The following is a 19,367-nucleotide window of genomic DNA, read 5'->3' as shown; positions in this document are numbered from 1 at the left end:
AAAAAAAAAAAGAAAAAGGGGGGAGATATCTTTGCCGCCCAATAAATAAACACAATCACCCTACTCCAGAAAAGAAACAGTTTTACTATAAATACAAGAAGGAGTGAACAGGGTAAAGGACAACAAAAAAATCATCACCCAATCAAACAAAGATCCTACACAAAGAAAACCGTCAACAGACAAGTTCAAAATCAACCAACAAGCCCACTTGAATTTCAAGTGAAACCAGCTCCAGATCAGGATCCACAAAATCCAGATTTAAGAAACAAGTCATTCAAAACGAGATTTCTTTCGTTACAAATTTGGTTCAGCAAACCAAGACAGGCAGGGTTTGAGTCTCCTCCAAGTATGGAAAACCTCAACAAAATTCACAGTGCAGTCTCTAGCCCATCTGAAGCCCTAAAACCGTCACTCCGCCCGTGCAGATTAAGAAGATTGCAGTTCTGCCCACTCAAAAGCTTCACAAAAGCATGAGGTACATCAAAGCTCTGCCAGAATCAGCCTTTGGTATCGATTTACAAGTTGAAGCCTAGCAGCCAAGGTTGTCAACGGTCCATCCAGCGTCCCCCAACCCGGGTATCTCGGTCCACTGTAACCTTCTATCTCGTGAAATAAAGCCCCTACTGTCCCTTCATCTTCCTCTAATATAAGCATTCACTGTTATATATATATTTTTTTGTAAAAGGCAGTTCCGCCTAAAGAACAATTTAAATCCCATCAAACCATTCTGGTCAAGGCAACCTCCTTATACTGAGATAAATTGTTAAAGTCCTCACCAGTCTGAGGCAGGAAAAGAACTTACTTGGGAGATATTCCTCACCCAAATTCACAATCGTTTGTTTGCAGAAATCAGTAACTTGGGACGCAAGTTATCCATTCCAAACCAAGTCTGCTAGAAATTTTGCTAGCAGTGGCACGCTCGCACACCAAAGAAAGCTGACTTGTTGACCAGTTTATGGTTCTCAAGGCAGTGGGGAACTTTGCCCTTCCATCATAGGAGTAAACCAAGAACGGGCAAACAATGGGTTCTTCTTGATTTAAAACAACTATTGCCCTCTGTCCAGCCTGATCTTCTACCATTTCAGGCATTTCAAAAGTTTGTTAAATGAAAGGATCTAGTTGGTATGGCCATTCCAGCCCTAGAAGAGCTCTATATGGTAGATCTAACTATTGCACAACAATATTTGGATTTTGATTTCATGCCTCGACAACTGCACGATCCTTCTCGAATTGTTTGTTAACTTGCCATGCCATCATGGCCTTCATATCACTCAAAGAACTTCGAGTTTCTTGATTAGAAGCCACTTTTCTGCTTATATGCTCTTGGATATGCCCAAACTGAAGGTTGTGGCTTGAGCTCGCCTATTTCTTGCAGAAATGTTCTCTTGACCTGAACGGCTTGCATCACTTTCACCTGAATCAACTCATTCTAGTTCTAGTTGGAATGATGCTTTACCTAGCTCCATAACTAATTGTGGATTTTGGCTTGTTCTTCCTATATTCATATATCAACAATAGAGGTCAAAAATATGTTTATCCAGAAGTCCCACCAGGCGTGCCAAATTGTTTACCCTTTTTATATTTGAGCTTGTTTGAAGGCTAAGTAAAAGTCCCCATTAATCTTTTAACCATTTAATAATTTCTAGGTTAATTTTCTTTTATATGAGCATGCCACTGTTAGCAATTAATACCCCAACAGATTTGAGTGATTTTATGTACTTGCGTCCTAAGTAAAAGACTTTAAATAAACGATTGCGACTTTGGGTAGGGAAACCTCCCAAGAAAGTTCTTTTCTATGCCTCAGTCTGGTGAGGACTTCACAATTTATCTAGATAAAACTTGTACGTAAAGCAAAATACACAAATTTATCAAAGATATAAATAAAAAAAACTAGTCGAAGCAGAGCTGCCTGAAGTACAAAGCATAAAATGAATTGTCAAGTCTGGATAGGCCTCATAATGTTAGGCTTTAACTTCTACCTAAAATACAATCGCAGAAATGATTCAAGATTGGGATGGACTAGATTTCTATTAACTGGACTGGATGTTTCTGCGCTGGAATTGCACTTCAGCACCTTCAACTAATAAAAATTAACTGGAAATCGATACCAATATTGAAGTTGGCAGAGTTATAAACAAGTTGAGCCATAAAGAGGATGAAAAAATGAGCAAAACTGCATGTTAACACATGCTCTGGTTGATTCTGAATTATCTAGTGGCTTTCTAGACCATTTTAAGACATTAATCTATTTAATTTGCTAAACCAAATTTGTAAGAGAAATTAGTCTCTCTTAAATTATGTTTGATTTACCTTGTCTAGATTGCAAGAGAAATCTTGTTTTCTACTTGATTGTCTGAGCTTTTCCTTGAGTTTGATTGCTTCCTTGGGAAGATTGCTTGCTTGCTTGCTTTTGGTAGTTTCAAGATCGTGTGATCTTTGATAAGTTTGAGCTGATTGTTTAGATTGAGCTTTGTTTGATTGGTTCGTTGGTTGGGTGCCCTCTTTTCAGTCCAGACACTATTGTATTTATAGGAGAAAATGTGATGGTGAATAGTCCTGGATATTTCCTGATATGGGCTAACCCTCATCAATGCACAATTGGTAAAAGATTGTCAGCCAATTGCTTTGATTTTTTTTTTTCTCTTTGTTCATCAAGGCTCCTGAATGCTTCATGATCATTTCTTTTGCAAAATACTAAATTGAAATGAACAATAATACCCAAATTCTTCCAATGTTGGTTCCATAAACATAAATATCATTTGAGTAGTAGAAATCTGGCAATTTTGTAATAAACAACCATGATTTTCAACTAAAGCAAGTCTGACTTCACTTCCTAGTTTTCATGATCATCAAATTTATTTGGAGTCTAGTTACCAACAGTGAGGAGTCATTCTGGCATACCTTTAAAAGCTAAGAAATTGTGAATTGGGTCTAAATTAATTCAAATAATTTGATTCATGGATTAAATCACCATTGCTAGTAATTTATATCTCAATTATCAAAATAACGTGAATTAATTATTCAATTTAATCCCCCTTTCGTTAAATAGTATGGGTCATTCACCATTTTTGGTAAGCAAAGCCCAATATCTTTTGGAAAGTGAACCCAATAGTCAATTTGGGCTGACACGTAGATTTTAGTCCCAAAAAAATGCATTTAGTGAATTTTGTTGACCTCCATGAACTGTTTTCAAATAAGATAATAATGAGAGACATTATGCATTCCATATTAGCTTATTTAATTTCACAAGACAGAGTTAAGGCCTTCTCCAATCATGGGAGACAAAACCCAAAATTTGGGATTTTTAGCCCAAAAGCTTCTCTAACCCATGTATTTAGAGGGGAGGGAGGGAATTTGGGTCGATTGAAAAATGGGGTGATTTGGCCCTGATTCCAGATCCATGCAGAATTTTTTGTGGGGCCCAATTCACAGCAAACAAGGGCCACGTGGGGCCTTATTCGATGCAAATGATGGGCTGTTGCCCACTAGCTCAAGTTGATGGCAGCGTGTCAAAAGCTTAGGCAACTTAAAAATTGCACTTCAATGGCTGCATTCCAAATGGGCTGCTTCAATATATTTTTTTTTTCAAACCTAAAGGCTAGAAATCAAAGCTAATATTAAAATTTGGCTAGATCAATAGGGAAAAAAAAAATCAACAGCTAAAATTTAAATCCGAAGATAAAAATAAGTATCTTAAATCTATATCTTAAACTCTATAAATACCCATCAATTTGTTAATAAAATTATGCTTGTGAAATTTCAAAGTTTTTATGCCAAAATGTTCTAAAAAATAAATCATGGAGTAATATGCAAAAATTAACTATAAAAAAAAATTAACCACAAAAACAAAATAGGATCATTCTTTAACAATTTAATAAGGTTACAGACTCGAATTATAAATCTGCAAGATTAGAGGGAAAAAAAACAGTTTGAATCTTAAAAATACATGAATAATTCTATTTTGGAGGGTAAAATTTTAGGTTTGAGTCCTCTAGGGTTGGTGATGGCCAAGAGCAACATTCTTTTTGGAACAATGGCTTGGTTACGTCGGTGGGTCGATAAATTGAATCGTGTCACGACCAGTGTGGCTCCAACTTCAAGTCTCATATTTTCTCCTCTTCACGGTTACTTTTTTTTTTTTTGGGTTTCAAGTCTGTTAACGGTTAATGTACTCGCTACCAAATGAGGACAAAGCCACAACATCATCACGCGCGCCATTGCGGTTGCGCCACTCACTCGTAGTCACACCTCCTATCCTATATATAATAAACCTTATTTCCGTCCAATCCAACAAATGCCCAATATTATTATAGATTATGTATAGATAAGAAGAGAAAGCAAAATACTTGCTCATCAGCTTCCTCCCTTTCACTCACCCCCTCCTCCTTCCTTCTTTCAATGGCTTTCTCACCCACAGCTTCACCATTCTCACATCTCCAATCTTCTTCCCTTCTTCCCATTTTCAGACTACAACACCCTCTTCTTCTGTCTCCTTCTTCTCCTTCTCCTTCTTCTTTCAATGCAAAACGCTTTGACAGCCGTCGCATCCGCATTCGTGTTACCGCTTCTGCAACTGCCACTATCGAGTCTGGAAATGGCGCTTTAGTTACTCAAGAAAAGAACTTGGACTCCATTTCCTATGGAAGGCAGTACTTTCCTTTAGCTGCTGTTGTTGGCCAGGTAAAATCCCATCTCTCTTTCATTCCAAAAATGGTGCTTTGGCTTTTTGATTCTGTATTTTGCTGGTGAAATATGGCGTGGGTTTTTATGTTTTCTGGTTTTACTCAAGTGGGTTTAGCTTTTGGAATTTTTGTTGTTGAAGGAATTCTGTCCTCGAAGTTTAATTTTTCGTTGATTTGTGAGTGTGGTATGGGTTGGTGTGTCATTTGGGTAAATTGATGTTGGGATGGTTTTCTTATAGATTTGACCCACTTTTTTTGGTTGGAGGTGATATATTTGGCATACATTTTATCAAGACAAATTTTGGAGCTGAATTTTCTATGAATTGGATATTAATTCTTAAACTGCCATGTGATTTTTTGTTATTCAAATATCACTTATTTAGGGAGGTAAAATGTTGACAAATGCTAGCTATTGACATTTTTGATATCATGCTATATTTGACTTCTTTAATATCTGTAACCAATGATGTATTGTTTTGGAGGCTCAGTGTCCTATCAAATTTGTAAGCTTATAAGAAAGATACGTTCTTGAGTATGAGGGTTTCACTGGATTGCTAAAAGGTACTTCTTGAATACTTGTTATTTTATAGGATGCTATTAAAACTGCCCTGTTGCTTGGGGCTATAGACCGTGAAATTGGAGGAATTGCTATCTCCGGAAAGCGTGGAACAGCCAAGACAGTAATGGCACGTGGATTGCATGCAATTTTGCCACCCATTGAAGTAGTCGTTGGTTCAATGGCAAATGCTGATCCAGCCTGTCCCGAAGAGTAAGGATACTGAATGCTTACAGGTTATTTTGCGATCAGCATAGATAGAGGGGGTAATTAGGGATGTACACTCTCAGTTGATGGCATGATTCACTTGCTTTTCTTCGCTAAAGCAAAAACGAATTTTGGCTAATATAGTTTGTAACCTTTTTGGCACATGACAAGTTATGGAACTCTTTTTATTTTATTTTTATGGAATGGTTTACTCAGTTATGTGACTTAAGAAGGGACACATCAATGGAACGGATTTACAGCTTGCTAAGATCACTTTAATCCATCTCTTGTCATAATGTCATCATAATGACCCATATATCAATTTAAAAAAAATAAAGAACCATGCTTTTCTGCATAGATCCTATTTCAGTCAGAACCATGTGCAATTGATGGAAACAGTGGGGAGTGGCTGTTGGTTTGAAGCTTAAATATTTACTCATCTTTTAATGGCCTAGAAATTCTCATACAAGAAGTTTTGATCAGATGTTCTGTTTGCACTTTCTCCAGTTGATCTTGTGCAGTAATCTCTTTCAATGATAATGGTTTGGTTGTAATTCTTAAAGGTGGGAAGATGTTTTACCTGACTGCATGGAGTATGATTCTGCTGGTAATATCAAGACTCAGATTGTCAGGTCTCCTTTTGTTCAGGTACTTGTCATTGAAAGATCTTTTCATATTCATATTATTTTCATGTAAACACACTACTTTTCACGTTGTAGATTCCACTTGGAGTCACAGAGGACAGACTCATTGGGTCTGTTGATGTCGAGGAGTCTGTGAAAACAGGAACCACTGTTTTCCAGCCAGGCCTTCTTGCTGAAGCTCATCGAGGTGTATTATACGTTGATGAAATTAATCTTTTGGATGAGGGTATTAGTAATTTGCTTCTTAACGTATTAACTGAAGGAGTTAATATTGTGGAAAGAGAGGGAATCAGCTTTAGGCATCCATGCAAGCCTCTCTTGATTGCTACTTACAATCCCGAAGAGGGTGCTGTTCGTGAACACTTACTAGATCGTATTGCAATTAATTTGAGGTACAGATGCTTGTATTTACCTAATGGAACAAGTTATCTAATTTTTAAGCCTTCTCATTCTATTCTACTAATGGTGCACCCTTCTTTTGCAGTGCAGATCTTGAAATGAGTTTTGATGACCGTGTTGCAGCCGTGGGTATTGCAACACAATTTCAGGAACATAGTTCTGAAGTCTTTAAAATGGTTCAAGAAGAAACAGAATATGTAAAAACTCAGGTACAAGGGCAGGAAAAAAAAATTAGTAGTTTGTTTGCATGCTAGATTGTTATTATCATGATGGAGGGGCTGGAGAAGGAGAATCTTGAGTATTTTATTTATTAGAAAAAAGAAGGATCTAATGCATTTTATTTATAAAAAAAGAATGGGCTGTGCATCTTTCTTTTAATGTTGGTCTTTAGATCTTGTTGATATATTGTTTCCGTGTCATTATTAGTCCTCATTATATTTTTTCAGATTGTAAGAGATATTTCTAGTATTAAATTCAGTACCACACAGATGGTGGTAGGTGACAGAAAATTAATGTATAGTATTATGTACTAAATATACAAGAAAAAGAAGAACAACAGTATGCTATCCTTTCCTTATTTACAGATTTGTTTGTCTTGCCCACATGCCTATTCATTCCTATTTGGTTGGATTCCTCGGTTCATGTTATGCCTTTGATGGAATAGCCTGTTTTTCTAGCTATTAGTTTCTAAAGATTAAGACAATTAACTCTTCTTTTTAAAGATTGTCTTTTCGAACAGTTTTCCGTTTAAGGGTATAATATTGGTATAGAATGTGATTCTTGTTTCTTTTTTATATATATATGAAATCCTGCGTTTTTCCATAGCATCAGCAGTACTAAGTTTTCTTAAAGATAGGGCTGCACTTTTTAAAAGGCTCCATACAAGTCTGCTATGAATGAGTATCCTTAAGGATGATATGAAACAAAGAGTCAAAAAACTATGTTTGATGAAACTAGAGTACCAACTTCACTCTTAAAATATCTTGAAAGATTATTGATATAGTCACACAGAAGCATGTGTACCCATAACTTGTGGGCAATAGATGAAATTTGTTTGATTCGTTTCCATAAAATTTACATGTTGCAGATCATTTTGGCAAGAGAGTATCTAAAGGATGTCGTTATAAGCAGAGAACAATTAAAGTACCTGGTTTTGGAAGCTCTTCGAGGTGGTTGCCAGGTTTATACTGTGAAACTCATTATTAAGATATGACAGGTTTTGCATGAGTTCTTCTTTCCTTTTGGTTACAATATTAGGTGAAGCCATGGATTGTTCTACCATTGCATTGAAACCTAGCTTGAGCTGCCATATGAATTGAAGACTAAATGCTTTCCCTCCCTCTCATTGCTTCCCTGGAAACTAAACTACCTGGGACCACATTAACCTTTAGCATTGGCTATGCATTAGTGAAGCGTGACTCAATCCACATGTTATTTGCTAAATCTGAGTGATGATGCATTATTTACCACCTGCAAGAAGACGCCTCTCATCATCCACAAAAATATGGTTGAAACCCATTACCAGAGTTCTGACAATTTCTATTTGACCCATAGTGCTAATATATAGAAAACTACATTTATGCAAATGCCCTCCGTTCCCTCTTCAGAGCTTTTGAAATATAGATCAGGATCATCAGACTTTTATAAGATAAGAGTTTTCATACGAATTTTAATTTCTTTACCTATTGTTGCATAATCTCCCGACTTTTATTTTGGCATGCTGTCTTCAGTAGTTGAATGCAGCCCCAAAACAGAAAGAATGCTATAGTTTTTATGCAGGGGGGTTTGCCATGGCCATTAAATGCCAGTTTGAAAGGAGTAAAATGGATGGTTAAGTGGAATTTTCTGTTTCACATATTCTATAATTGGGCTCAGTTAACTTCGATCACCAAATTAATGTGCCTTTTTCAAGCAAACGGTTTTTGAAGGTCTTTATCAATGTCATATATGTGCCCATATTTAGCATTCAAGAACACTTGTCAGGCCCAGGATTGGATGGGGGCGAACTTAAAATATTGCTGATCATTGTTGCAGTGATAAAAATTTAAAATACTAGGGCAACATGTGAGATCTGTAACGCTTACGAGTAAAATGTAATTTTATGTTTATAATTTATATTGCCCAAACATAATGTAAATAAAAACATGTGAGATCTGTGACAGTCGAAGGTAAATTGAAAAGCCAATGCTTATTTTTACAACTTAGAAAACACAAGGGAAATAGAGCTTGGTTTCCATGATTTTTATTGCCCCAACCGACCGTGGTGGTCATGACTCATGCCAAGTCAGATAAACAATCTCTTGAAAACAGGTGTAGCCGCTTACATCTTTCCATACCCTGACCTCATATTGGCAAGATCCTAGGGGACTATCCTTTTTATTTTACCTTCTCTAATTCAGCATATCATCAATACTGATGTGGAGTCAAGGAAATTTCTATTCATATATCTTGACTTGACCATCTCTTACCATTTGTCCTTTTCTTATGCTTCTGATTTTGACATGTTACTTGTTTGCTGTAACTGGGCCAGAAATTAACCTTCAAAGTTTCATTGGGAATATCAGGGGCATAGAGCTGAGCTATATTCTGCTCGTGTTGCAAAATCCTTAGCTGCTCTAGAAGGACGAGAAAAAGTTAATGTTGACGACCTGAAAAAAGCTGTTAAGTATACTTCTTTCTGTCTTATCAAAAAATATTAAAAATGTTGTTAAGTGTACTTCTGAAAGTTTATGTACATTTCTTCTGCATAGGAAGCAAATGCGCTAGTTTATGTAACTCAATTTGTTTTATCTTTAGAAAAGAAAATGAGGCATATAATTATCTTTAAAAGCCTTCATTGAAATTGGCAAGCAGGGCCTAAGGCATCTAGTTTATGTAACTCAATTTGTTCATCATATTTCATGAATTAGCAGCTCACTTGAGTAATGAAATAACTTTTGCACTTCGCATCTTAATAGTTTTGTCTATCAGCATTCACATCATTACTTTTTCAATTGGCGAGCATATACAACAAATTTTCATTATGAGAGTACCTACTGCAGGTAGAACTGGTCATTCTTCCTCGTTCAATCATCACTGAGAACCCACCAGAACAGCAAAATCAACAGCCTCCACCTCCACCACCTCCTCCACAAAATGAAGAATCCGGGGAAGAGCAAAATGAGGAGGAAGAACAAGAGGTTTGTTAACATTGAATAAAGTTTAAACTTCACGTACAGATCAGTGCAGAGGGCTTCTTTTGTTTCTAAGTGACTATCGCTATAAATCAAGTAATAATTGTGGTGTTTTTCAATTCAGTTTTTGGCTTTAATATTTTTCTACAAGATTTAACAGGGAAACACAGGTTTAATTTTGGGAGTTTCACTAAAACACCCAAAATGGGGGCTGAAATTATAAAAAAACTGAACACCCAAAACACTTTATAAACACACCCAAAACCCATCATTACACACACTCAAAACCCATTTATAAACACACCCAAAAAATATACAATTGTTGATTTTGGGGTTGATTTTGGGTGTGTTTCTATGTTTAAATAGTGTTTGGGTTTTTTTTATAAATACATGTCTAGGATTGGGTTTATTTATAAATTTGTATTTAATTTTTATGCAAACTTCCTTATGTAACCAGGATGAAAATGATGAAGAAAATGATGAAGAGAATGAACAAGAGCCTCAAATTCCCGAAGAGTTTATCTTTGATGCAGAAGGGGGTTTGGTGGATGAGAAGCTTCTTTTTTTTGCACAACAAGCACAGAGACGCAGAGGGAAGGCTGGGAGAGCAAAGAATGTTATATTTTCAGAAGATAGAGGTCGATATATTAAGCCAATGCTTCCAAAGGTTACTACTCCCATCTTATAGTTTCAGAAATTTTAGAAATGTTTGCTTTGAAAAATTTTATTGACCGTTCATCTTTTCTGAACAAGCTTTGTCTTTAACAGGGCCCTATAAGGAGATTAGCGGTTGATGCGACCCTTAGAGCTGCTGCACCGTATCAAAAGTTGCGTAGGGAAAAGAACACTCAAAGTGGTAGGAAAGTGTTTGTGGAAAAAACTGATATGAGAGCGAAGAGAATGGCACGAAAAGCAGGAGCACTGGTATATTGACACCATACTTTAATTACTTGCACTCATCCTTGCACTTTTAGTATATGTATATAATATATGCATATACATATATTTACTTGTGTGCCTGGATGTGATGAATGGCTTATGATGGAAGCTCTCAATATTTTTCGTATAAGATTTTTTGAGCCTCAGTTTTGGCATAGGTTGCCATACTGCATGAAATCCATAAAATTTGATAATCAGCTGTGGAGAAACTTTGACCAAATAGTTTACCCTTTTTATTGTCATCTTAAATTATTTGAGTATTGTTGGTCAAAAAGTTCCTCATGCAAATGCTTAGCATAGTGAAACACTTTTCATTTTACTTCATGGCAGGTTATATTTGTTGTTGATGCAAGTGGAAGCATGGCATTGAATAGAATGCAGAATGCAAAAGGTGCAGCACTCAAGTTACTAGCAGAAAGTTATACAAGCAGAGATCAGGTGACAAAAACTTTCGTACTTAATTAAAAGTTGCGACTACCATAAGTTTAGTCTGAAGGAGATTTCTTCTGACTTTTTCTTGCTGAGAAAACCCAAAAAAAAAATATGGAGAAGAAGAAAAGCAGAGTTTGTACCAGTGCAGAACGTTTATAGGGCTGGCTATTAACTGGGACTCAATTTGATGACATAATAACAGTAGGATATAGAATCCAGCCATGTTCTGGAGATTGCACTTTCCACTTGCTTCATACATGTGATGAATCAGATGTTTCCCTGAATTTCTATAAGAATTTGATTTAGGTATTCTATGTGTGCTTCTGATTAGAAAACCATGAAAGCAAACATAATAAGATATTTGTTTCTATGTCTATCCCGATAATTACCTTGTAATGTGTTAACTGGTAATGTCCTTTAGGTTTCTATCATTCCTTTCCGTGGAGATTCTGCAGAAGTTCTTCTGCCTCCTTCTAGATCAATTTCAATGGCAAGAAGACGTCTTGAGAGACTTCCATGTGGTGGAGGTTCTCCCCTTGCCCATGGTCTGACCACGGTATGTAAATTCCCTTTCAAGTACTAGCATATCCACCCCCACGTAACTGACTATATTCTGAAATTTAAACTGCTTAGGCTGTTAGGGTTGGACTAAATGCAGAGAAGAGTGGTGATGTTGGACGTATCATGATTGTTGCAATAACAGATGGTAGAGCCAATATATCACTAAAAAGATCCACTGACCCTGAAGCTGCTGCTGCTAATGATGCTCCAAGACCGTCGTTGCAGGAGTTGAAGGTAAATCCTGAGCGCTTTGGTTGGCATATTAATTGTAGCAAGCCTGGACCCCACAGCCCATGGCCTTAATGAGATGATGGTCTATGCCAAGCCTAATTGTCAGAATTGAGCAACCTGATCTGAGATTGCATGAGACTTTTCCCAAAAATTATATTAATAATTTAATATCTGAACGAAAGGGTAATACACAAATTGCTTTTGAATTATCAGATATCATCTTTCTAATGATAAACACAAAACACTCAAAACATACGGTGCTAGTGTAGTTGCGCATTTCTACCCTCAGTTTTTTTCTCTATTGCATTCACTTGTGGTAATTCTATTGGTGCTTCTTAATGAAGGATGAGATTCTTGAGGTTGCTGGTAAAATCTACAAATCAGGGATGTCTCTCCTTGTCATCGACACTGAAAATAAGTTCGTTTCAACTGGTTTTGCTAAGGAGATTGCCAGAGTGGCTCAAGGTTCTGTCCAACTTATTATATCACCTATTGTTCTTCATCTGTGAAGACAGTAACATAATCTCATTATAAGATTTTCTCTGCAGGAAAATATTATTACTTGCCAAATGCGTCAGATGCTGTAATCTCAGCTGCAACAAAGGACGCTTTATCAGCCCTGAAAAGCACATGAAGCATCAGAAATTGTTGTTTTAAGTTGTTCCATTTCGGCTAGTTTGGCCATAAAAGCAGCTAGTTCCTATAAAAATATATTTTCTTCTATTGGAACAGAACAAGAGGGACATGAGGGGATGCATGAAACGACCTGACCCTAATTCCACTTTGAAATCCGGGTCAAACCTGTCTAAAATCGACACATGGTGGTTGGGGTCAAAATGACCAAAATGCCCTAGAAGCAAAAGAAACTCAGGGCCCTAACTTGTGGCTGTGCAATGTAGCTGCCTATGTACCCTTATTGAGGATCAAGCCACACGTAGTTCTTTCCTCTGTTCCGACCTACAACTAATTCCTTGTTCTGTACTAGTTTAATTATCCGTATACATACTCTAGGTGCCGACGTTTCGGAGTATCAGGGACTGTTTTATGATCCAGTCAAATCATGCGATCCTGGAAATACCTAGATCAACATACTTGAAAATGACTGCGATCCAACGGTTCAAACGTATCGAACCTGGAAATCGCATAATAGACGAGATTCATTAAGACGTTATCCGAATTAAGATCCGCGAAATCCTATGCGCTCGTGAGGATTAGGAGATTATTCTAGGACTAACTGTGGTCCCCACTCTGTTACCCACGAGCCGCCACATGCGCTGGTGGCTAAGCGATAACGCTTCGTCGGAAAATCTTAACATCTCGGCTCCAGACTCCTATCATAGGTGAAACACCCTATTTGGAGCCACTTTTGTTCTTGGACCTACCCCAAAAAGTGGAACAGTGACCGAAAGTCTGAAGCCTAACTTAAAAATTGAGCGATCTACGCTTGAAATCTCAAATCCTACCCAACCGAGCTAGAGCACGAGAAGTAGGTGAGAAATCATACCTCACTCATCGAAGCAGATGGCCGGATGACGGAGAACGAGCACTGAAATTTTCTCCAAACCGTCGGGTTTCGCAAAATCCGATGGATTTGGCGGTTTCGACAATTGGCTTGGAAGGGAAGAGGAAAGCTTCTCGGTTCTTTTCGATCCGGTCCCAAAGCCGAGATGAGGTGTGGCGGTGGCTTGGAGAAGCCACCTGGAGAAAAGTATCGGGAGGTGCGGTGAGAGAGAGAGACTAAGGGTTTTAAAATCGACTTTCCAAAATTACCTTTTGCCCTTGAGCGTATTTTGACTGTATTTTCTTCATTATAATTCCGATTCGAGCCTAATACGTGTCTATGGACTCGTTTCGTCTCGCTTTATGCAACAGTGTAAGTGAAATGGTCAAATTCTTTCTCGGTCAAAAGATCAACCTTTCCTTTACTAAATTAGTCCCAGGGCAAAATTGTCATTTCTTATCAATATTTTAATAATTAAATATTAATTAAGATTCGGGTTGTCACAATCTACCCCCTTTATAAAAATTTCGTCCTTGAAATTTACATACTCAACACTAAAAAAAAAAGTTAGGGCACTGGGCCCGCGTCTGCTACTCAGGTTCTCAAATATGCTCTTTTAGAACTGCACTCACCATTTGCCTCTCAAAAACTAGATCTATAGGGCAATCAATAAAATCTGAGGGCCACACATTTATATCTGAATACAGTGGCTTAAGGAAATATAAAACTCAATGGATTTGATAAATATAAAACTCTTCGCCATGAATCTAATATTTAGCTAACATTCCTTTCTCCTCTCGAGTGTCTGATACTGTCTAATGCTAGGCATAAAAGACTAGTCTGTCCTTTTAATCAAATTAATCGAAATTCTAGTATGACTCCTACCAAAATTCGTAGTCTCCCATGTAAAGTGATCATTTCCCAAAATATTCTGCCTGTAAAACGAGTATAAATATTTATATAACTCATCTGCTAGTATGCATGAACTCATATCCAAGCAATCAAACATCGTAATGTTTTGGCCTCAGGCCACAACAATTCAAAAAAAATCAATCTGTTAATAAAATTCATCTCAACTTCTTGATCAATAAAGATACTCTTGCAATCTCAACATTCTGACTCATGCATTCTTACTTATGCACGACTTATCAAATAGTAATTCTGCTGGAAAACACTGAATGTATAATTTATCATGTTCTGTAATCCTGGCTGGACTCAGGAGACATCCGTCAACCGTCCGCAATCCTTGCTCCCACGGTCTGGATAACTCTGAGACTTGTGGGGTGAAATATGCTAGAAAAAACTTAAGATATTTACTACTATATAAAACAATGAAAGATAAAGATGAATAAACATACCAAAGTAAAATGGAATGAAATAAAATAAGTTAAAGATCTATAAGTTCCGAAAACCCTTAAACTTTTGCATCAAAACTTACCTAAAACATATATATAAATATATATATCCACTTTCTCTCGTGACATAAGTATATCGATTAAGAAAATAATAGTACAGTATAAAATCCTCAATTTAGTTTTAAAAACATCTCAGAACTTAAATCCTCTCCACCTAGGCGTACCCCCATATATGATCCGTCAATTCCTTATATCTATCAATTTCTTATATTCCATCAATTCCCCTAACATCACCATTGGTGACACGTCCTCGCAGGTCTCGGTGACACAAAGTCAATCCGAGCTGCAACCTCGCAGGATTCAGGGGACCTTGGTCAACCTGATCCGCGTCCTCGCAGTCTCGAGATAACACTTCAATTTGAGCCGCAATCCTCGCAGATCTCGAAGACATCAAGTCCATCCGAGCCGCAGTCCTCGCAGGTCTCGGGACCATTAGTCACGGCTGAGCCGCAATCCTCACACCACATTCAGCGCCCCGATACTCGTGTGGCATAAACTATCTAAAGGCAACTGGGGGGTATCCTATGGTGGGTTTGAAAGCCATAATCTGTTATTTACATAAACTTTCAATAAACTGGTTCTGAACTGAACTTAAAATATATCCATATATATATATATATATATATATATACCAAAATTGGATAAAAACCAAAAGTTATGTTTCTTCCTTTTCAACCACTGAATATGTGCATCAACTACTTAGCTAGTTGGTTAATCACCTTGCTCTCTGCTTAGCATATCATTTCAACATTATATTTATACTCTTATAACACAATTAATCATAAGAACAAGTGTAAATAGGTGATGAATAAACCGATAATTAAATGCTCAACTTGCTAACTCTCAGTTCTCGACATATAAGTATATATATAATAACATGTATAACAAGTTTTTCAAATGAAAACCTCAACAAATTTTTCAAACTCTTCTAGATACCTGTTTACTCAGTCACACTAACAAGATAAAATAACATAAGAAAAGTCTAGCAATTCTAAAAATAAGGATGCACATGTGATGCTGTGTCTAGAGGAAGTTAACCTAATGCTCTTATACCAATTGAAACGACTTGACCCTAATTGCACTTTGAAATCCGGGTCGAAACCTGTCTAAAACTGACACTGGTGGTTGGGGTCAAAATAACCAAAATGCCCTAGAAGCAAAACGGAAACTCGGGGCCCTAACTTGTGGCTGCGCTGTTAATCGTAGGCTGCCTACGCCTTACTAAGGGATTAAGCCACACGTAGTTCTTTCCTCTATTCCTGACCTACAACGATTCCTTGTTTCTTGGTTTAATTATTCGTATACATACTCTAGGGCTGACGTTTCTGGAGTATCCGGGACTCCATTTTATGATCCGTCGATATCTGTACGATCCTGGAAATACCTAGATCAACATACTTGAAAATGACTACGATCCAACGGTTCAAACGTATCGAACCTGGAAATCGCATAATAGGCGAGATCCGTTCGGGGTTCAAACGTTATCCGAATTAAGATCCGCGAAATCCTACGCGCTCGTGAGGACTAGGAGATTATTCTAGGACTGACTGTGGTCCCCACTTTGTTACCCACGCGCCGCCACACGAGAGGGTGGCTAAGCGATAACGCTTCACCGAAAAATCTCAATATCTTGGCTCTAGACTCCTATCCTAAGTGAAACACCCTATTTGGAGCCACTTTTGTTCTTGGACCTACCCTAAAAAGTGGCCGGAAATGGCCGGAATAGTGACCCGAAAGTCTGCTGAAACCTAACTTAAAAATCGAAAGATCTACGCTTAAAATCTCTGAAATCCTACCCAACCAGCAGCTAGAGCACGAGAAATAGGTGAGAAATCATACCTCACTCATCAGAAATGGTAGCTGGATGACGGAGAACGAGCGCCTGAAATTTTCTCCCGAAATCAATCAGGTTTTTGCAAAATCCGCGGATTCCGCGGTTTACTGGGCTTGGGGAAGGGAAAAGGAAAGGTTCGGTTCTTTTCGATCCGGTCCCAAGGCGAGATGAGGTGTGGCGGTGGCTTGGAGAAGCCACCACCTGGAGAAAAGTATTCGGGGGCTCGGGGTGGGGAGAGAGAGAGAAAGCGAGGGTTTTAAAATCTGACTATCCAAAATTACCTTTTGCCCTTGAGCGTATTTTGACCGTATTTTCTTCGTTATAATTCCAATTCGAGCCCAATACGTGTCTATGGACTCGTTTCGTCGCGCTCTATGCAACGGTGTAAGTGAAATGGTCAAATTCTTTCTCAGTCAAAAGGTCAACCTTTCCTTTACTAAATTAGTCCCATGGCAAAATTGTCATTTCTTCTCAATATTTTAATAATTAAATATTAATTAAGATTCGGGTTGTCACAATGCACAATTTGGGGATAGCATATCTCAACCCTAAAAAATATGCAACTTTGTTCATTCTTCTTCTATTTTCGGTGTTTCTCTCTCTCCTCCATTCCTATCTCTCTCACTCCATCACCCATACTCCATGTATTGATTTATTTCTCTCTTTTTTTTTTCTAATTTATTCAAACTGAAGATGGAAAAGGATAATACTTTGTCATAATGGAATGATTCAATGAGGAGAGATTTCTCAGATCTAGAGGGGAGTGACGCTGGAAATTTTTTCTCCCCTACACCGAACCTTCACTATTCCTAGACAGAACCGAAGCTGAGCTAATCACTCTGTTACACCAATTCCAAATTTTCAAAATTCCCCGATAAATAACTCAATTAAATTTGAAATTAAAAGGAAAGATAGGAGTTGAGAGTGACGCTGAAGAAATTTTTTCTCCCCAAAATCGTGCCTTCACTGTTCCTTACAGAATTGAAGCCAACTCAGCCTTTCTCATCTCCACCATTTCCAAATTCTTACAACTTCCCAACAAAGAACTCAATGTTATAAAACTAGAGGGAAATTGTAGAGAGAAGAGAAAAGAAAGGCAATAGAATTTGCTCTATCAACTTGTTTTATTCATATTTGATAAGTGCTTATATATAGGCTTACAATAGAGGTATTTAACCCACAATTTATAGCTATTAATTACAATAATAAGGGCATAGGTTACAAAGCAATAAGGGGTGGAGGTAATGAATGTTATGGTGGTCATTCACATTCCATAGATTTATAACATTCCCCCCTAGATGGCCACCAAACAATGACATAGTTGACTCATTATGGTGTTGGACGGCTTATTCTACCTCATTAAAACTTTGCTAGGAAAAACATGGGAAAAAACCTTGTCGAAGGGAAAAGATTACAACATGCATATGTCCTGTATGTAGTAGAACTAGGATGCTCTCGATGATTTTCAATAACTTCTGGAATATAGACTTCGGAAGAGCTTTTGTAAAAAGGTTCGTTAGATTATTATTTGTTTGGCTTTTTCTGAAACTATTTTACCCTTGATGAACCCTTCTTTGATTTGAGCAATACAAGCAACATTGTCTTCACACATGATCGTTTATCACACTATTTGACTTGCTTCTCACTTTTTTTTTTAAAAAAAAAAATTTGAACCCTTTAAGAGCATCAACAAATTTTCTAATAGTTAGAATATGTTACAACAATATTAAATTTGAATTCAAAGTACTTAGACTCTTAGTGTTAACTATTAATTAAGAATATCGTGGCACTTTATATCTATCAAGGGGTCGCTTCAGGCGATATATCTCAAATATTTTATGAGTTTTGAGAATTTCCATGTATCGTACAGCCTTAATAAATATACATTTAACACATGCTATACGTTTCACTTTAAAATAACAACTGTACTTATAGAAATGTGGATGCATCTACAATAGGATGAGAGACTAAAACCTATGTTATATTAGTGATCTTATTTCACTTCACAAACACCAATTTGTAACCTTCATACCTAACATTTGTAATTCCGTGTTTGAGCTATAGGTTCAATATATCACACTTCATATTTAGTGATAAATGGAATTGCCTATTTTCATTTTGGCAATTCACTTCACTTGTTGACATTTATGAAACGAGATTTAATATAATCATAGCTTTTGATGATTGTAGCAGCTACTAACAAACCAAATGTACCATCAGTTTATGATTCCACAATTTTCATGTGCATGTGTATGCATAATTTATAAGCATCTCATTGCTTTAGGGTACCAATGCCTCTTTGGGGGCTTTTGTTGTCACTTATCGGACAAACATCTATTTTAAGATTAATTATTGAGAATATGTGGATCATAACCTCCTATATGGCGTTATTTTTTATAGGGCTTGAACTTTTCAAATAATCTCCACTTCTGTGGAGTTAAGTTTTTAGAACCTAAATTTTTGTCATGCTCTAGGCATGCATTATATATACTCACTTATTGTCATGTTAATGGATACATGAATATCAATCCATGCTTGCATATGTATAACTTATATATATGCATTATCTTGACGAGACAAAAGCGGATGTATTCAATAGTAATTCACGACGTTCTTTAGGAACTGCCATTTCTCCCCCTAACGGCCAGAAAATTGTCACCCCAATATTCATCAAAATTTAGGAAAATAAACTCATCATCATTATCGAGTCAAATTGACTTAATTGGATAATATGGGAGTTGTGCTCGTAATTTTCTTGACAAGAGACAAATATGTGACCATTTTATTAAGCAC

General features: G+C 37.0%; 1 protein-coding gene across 1 annotated transcript; it reads left to right on the top strand.

Moving 5' to 3' along the window:
• Nucleotides 1–4,282: 4,282 nt before the first annotated feature.
• Nucleotides 4,283–12,547, top strand: ALB1 (ALBINA 1). The gene is made up of 15 exons (XM_008228991.3): nt 4,283–4,680; nt 5,273–5,451; nt 6,009–6,093; nt 6,165–6,481; nt 6,574–6,697; nt 7,576–7,668; nt 9,053–9,148; nt 9,530–9,667; nt 10,119–10,328; nt 10,430–10,585; nt 10,931–11,038; nt 11,454–11,588; nt 11,666–11,827; nt 12,169–12,289; nt 12,373–12,547. Exons 1-15 carry the CDS (start codon nt 4,399–4,401, stop codon nt 12,456–12,458), a joined length of 2,292 nt encoding a protein of 763 aa, XP_008227213.2. The 5' UTR covers nt 4,283–4,398; the 3' UTR covers nt 12,459–12,547.
• The last annotated feature ends 6,820 nt before the right edge of the window (nt 12,548–19,367 follow it).

The sequence above is a fragment of the Prunus mume genome, linkage group LG3 (genome assembly GCF_029339155.1).
Source record: "Prunus mume cultivar Tortuosa linkage group LG3, ASM2933915v1, whole genome shotgun sequence".
Classification (NCBI taxonomy): domain Eukaryota; kingdom Viridiplantae; phylum Streptophyta; class Magnoliopsida; order Rosales; family Rosaceae; genus Prunus; species Prunus mume.
Note: the sequence above shows the minus strand (reverse complement) of the source record. Positions and strands in the feature narration are given on the sequence as shown.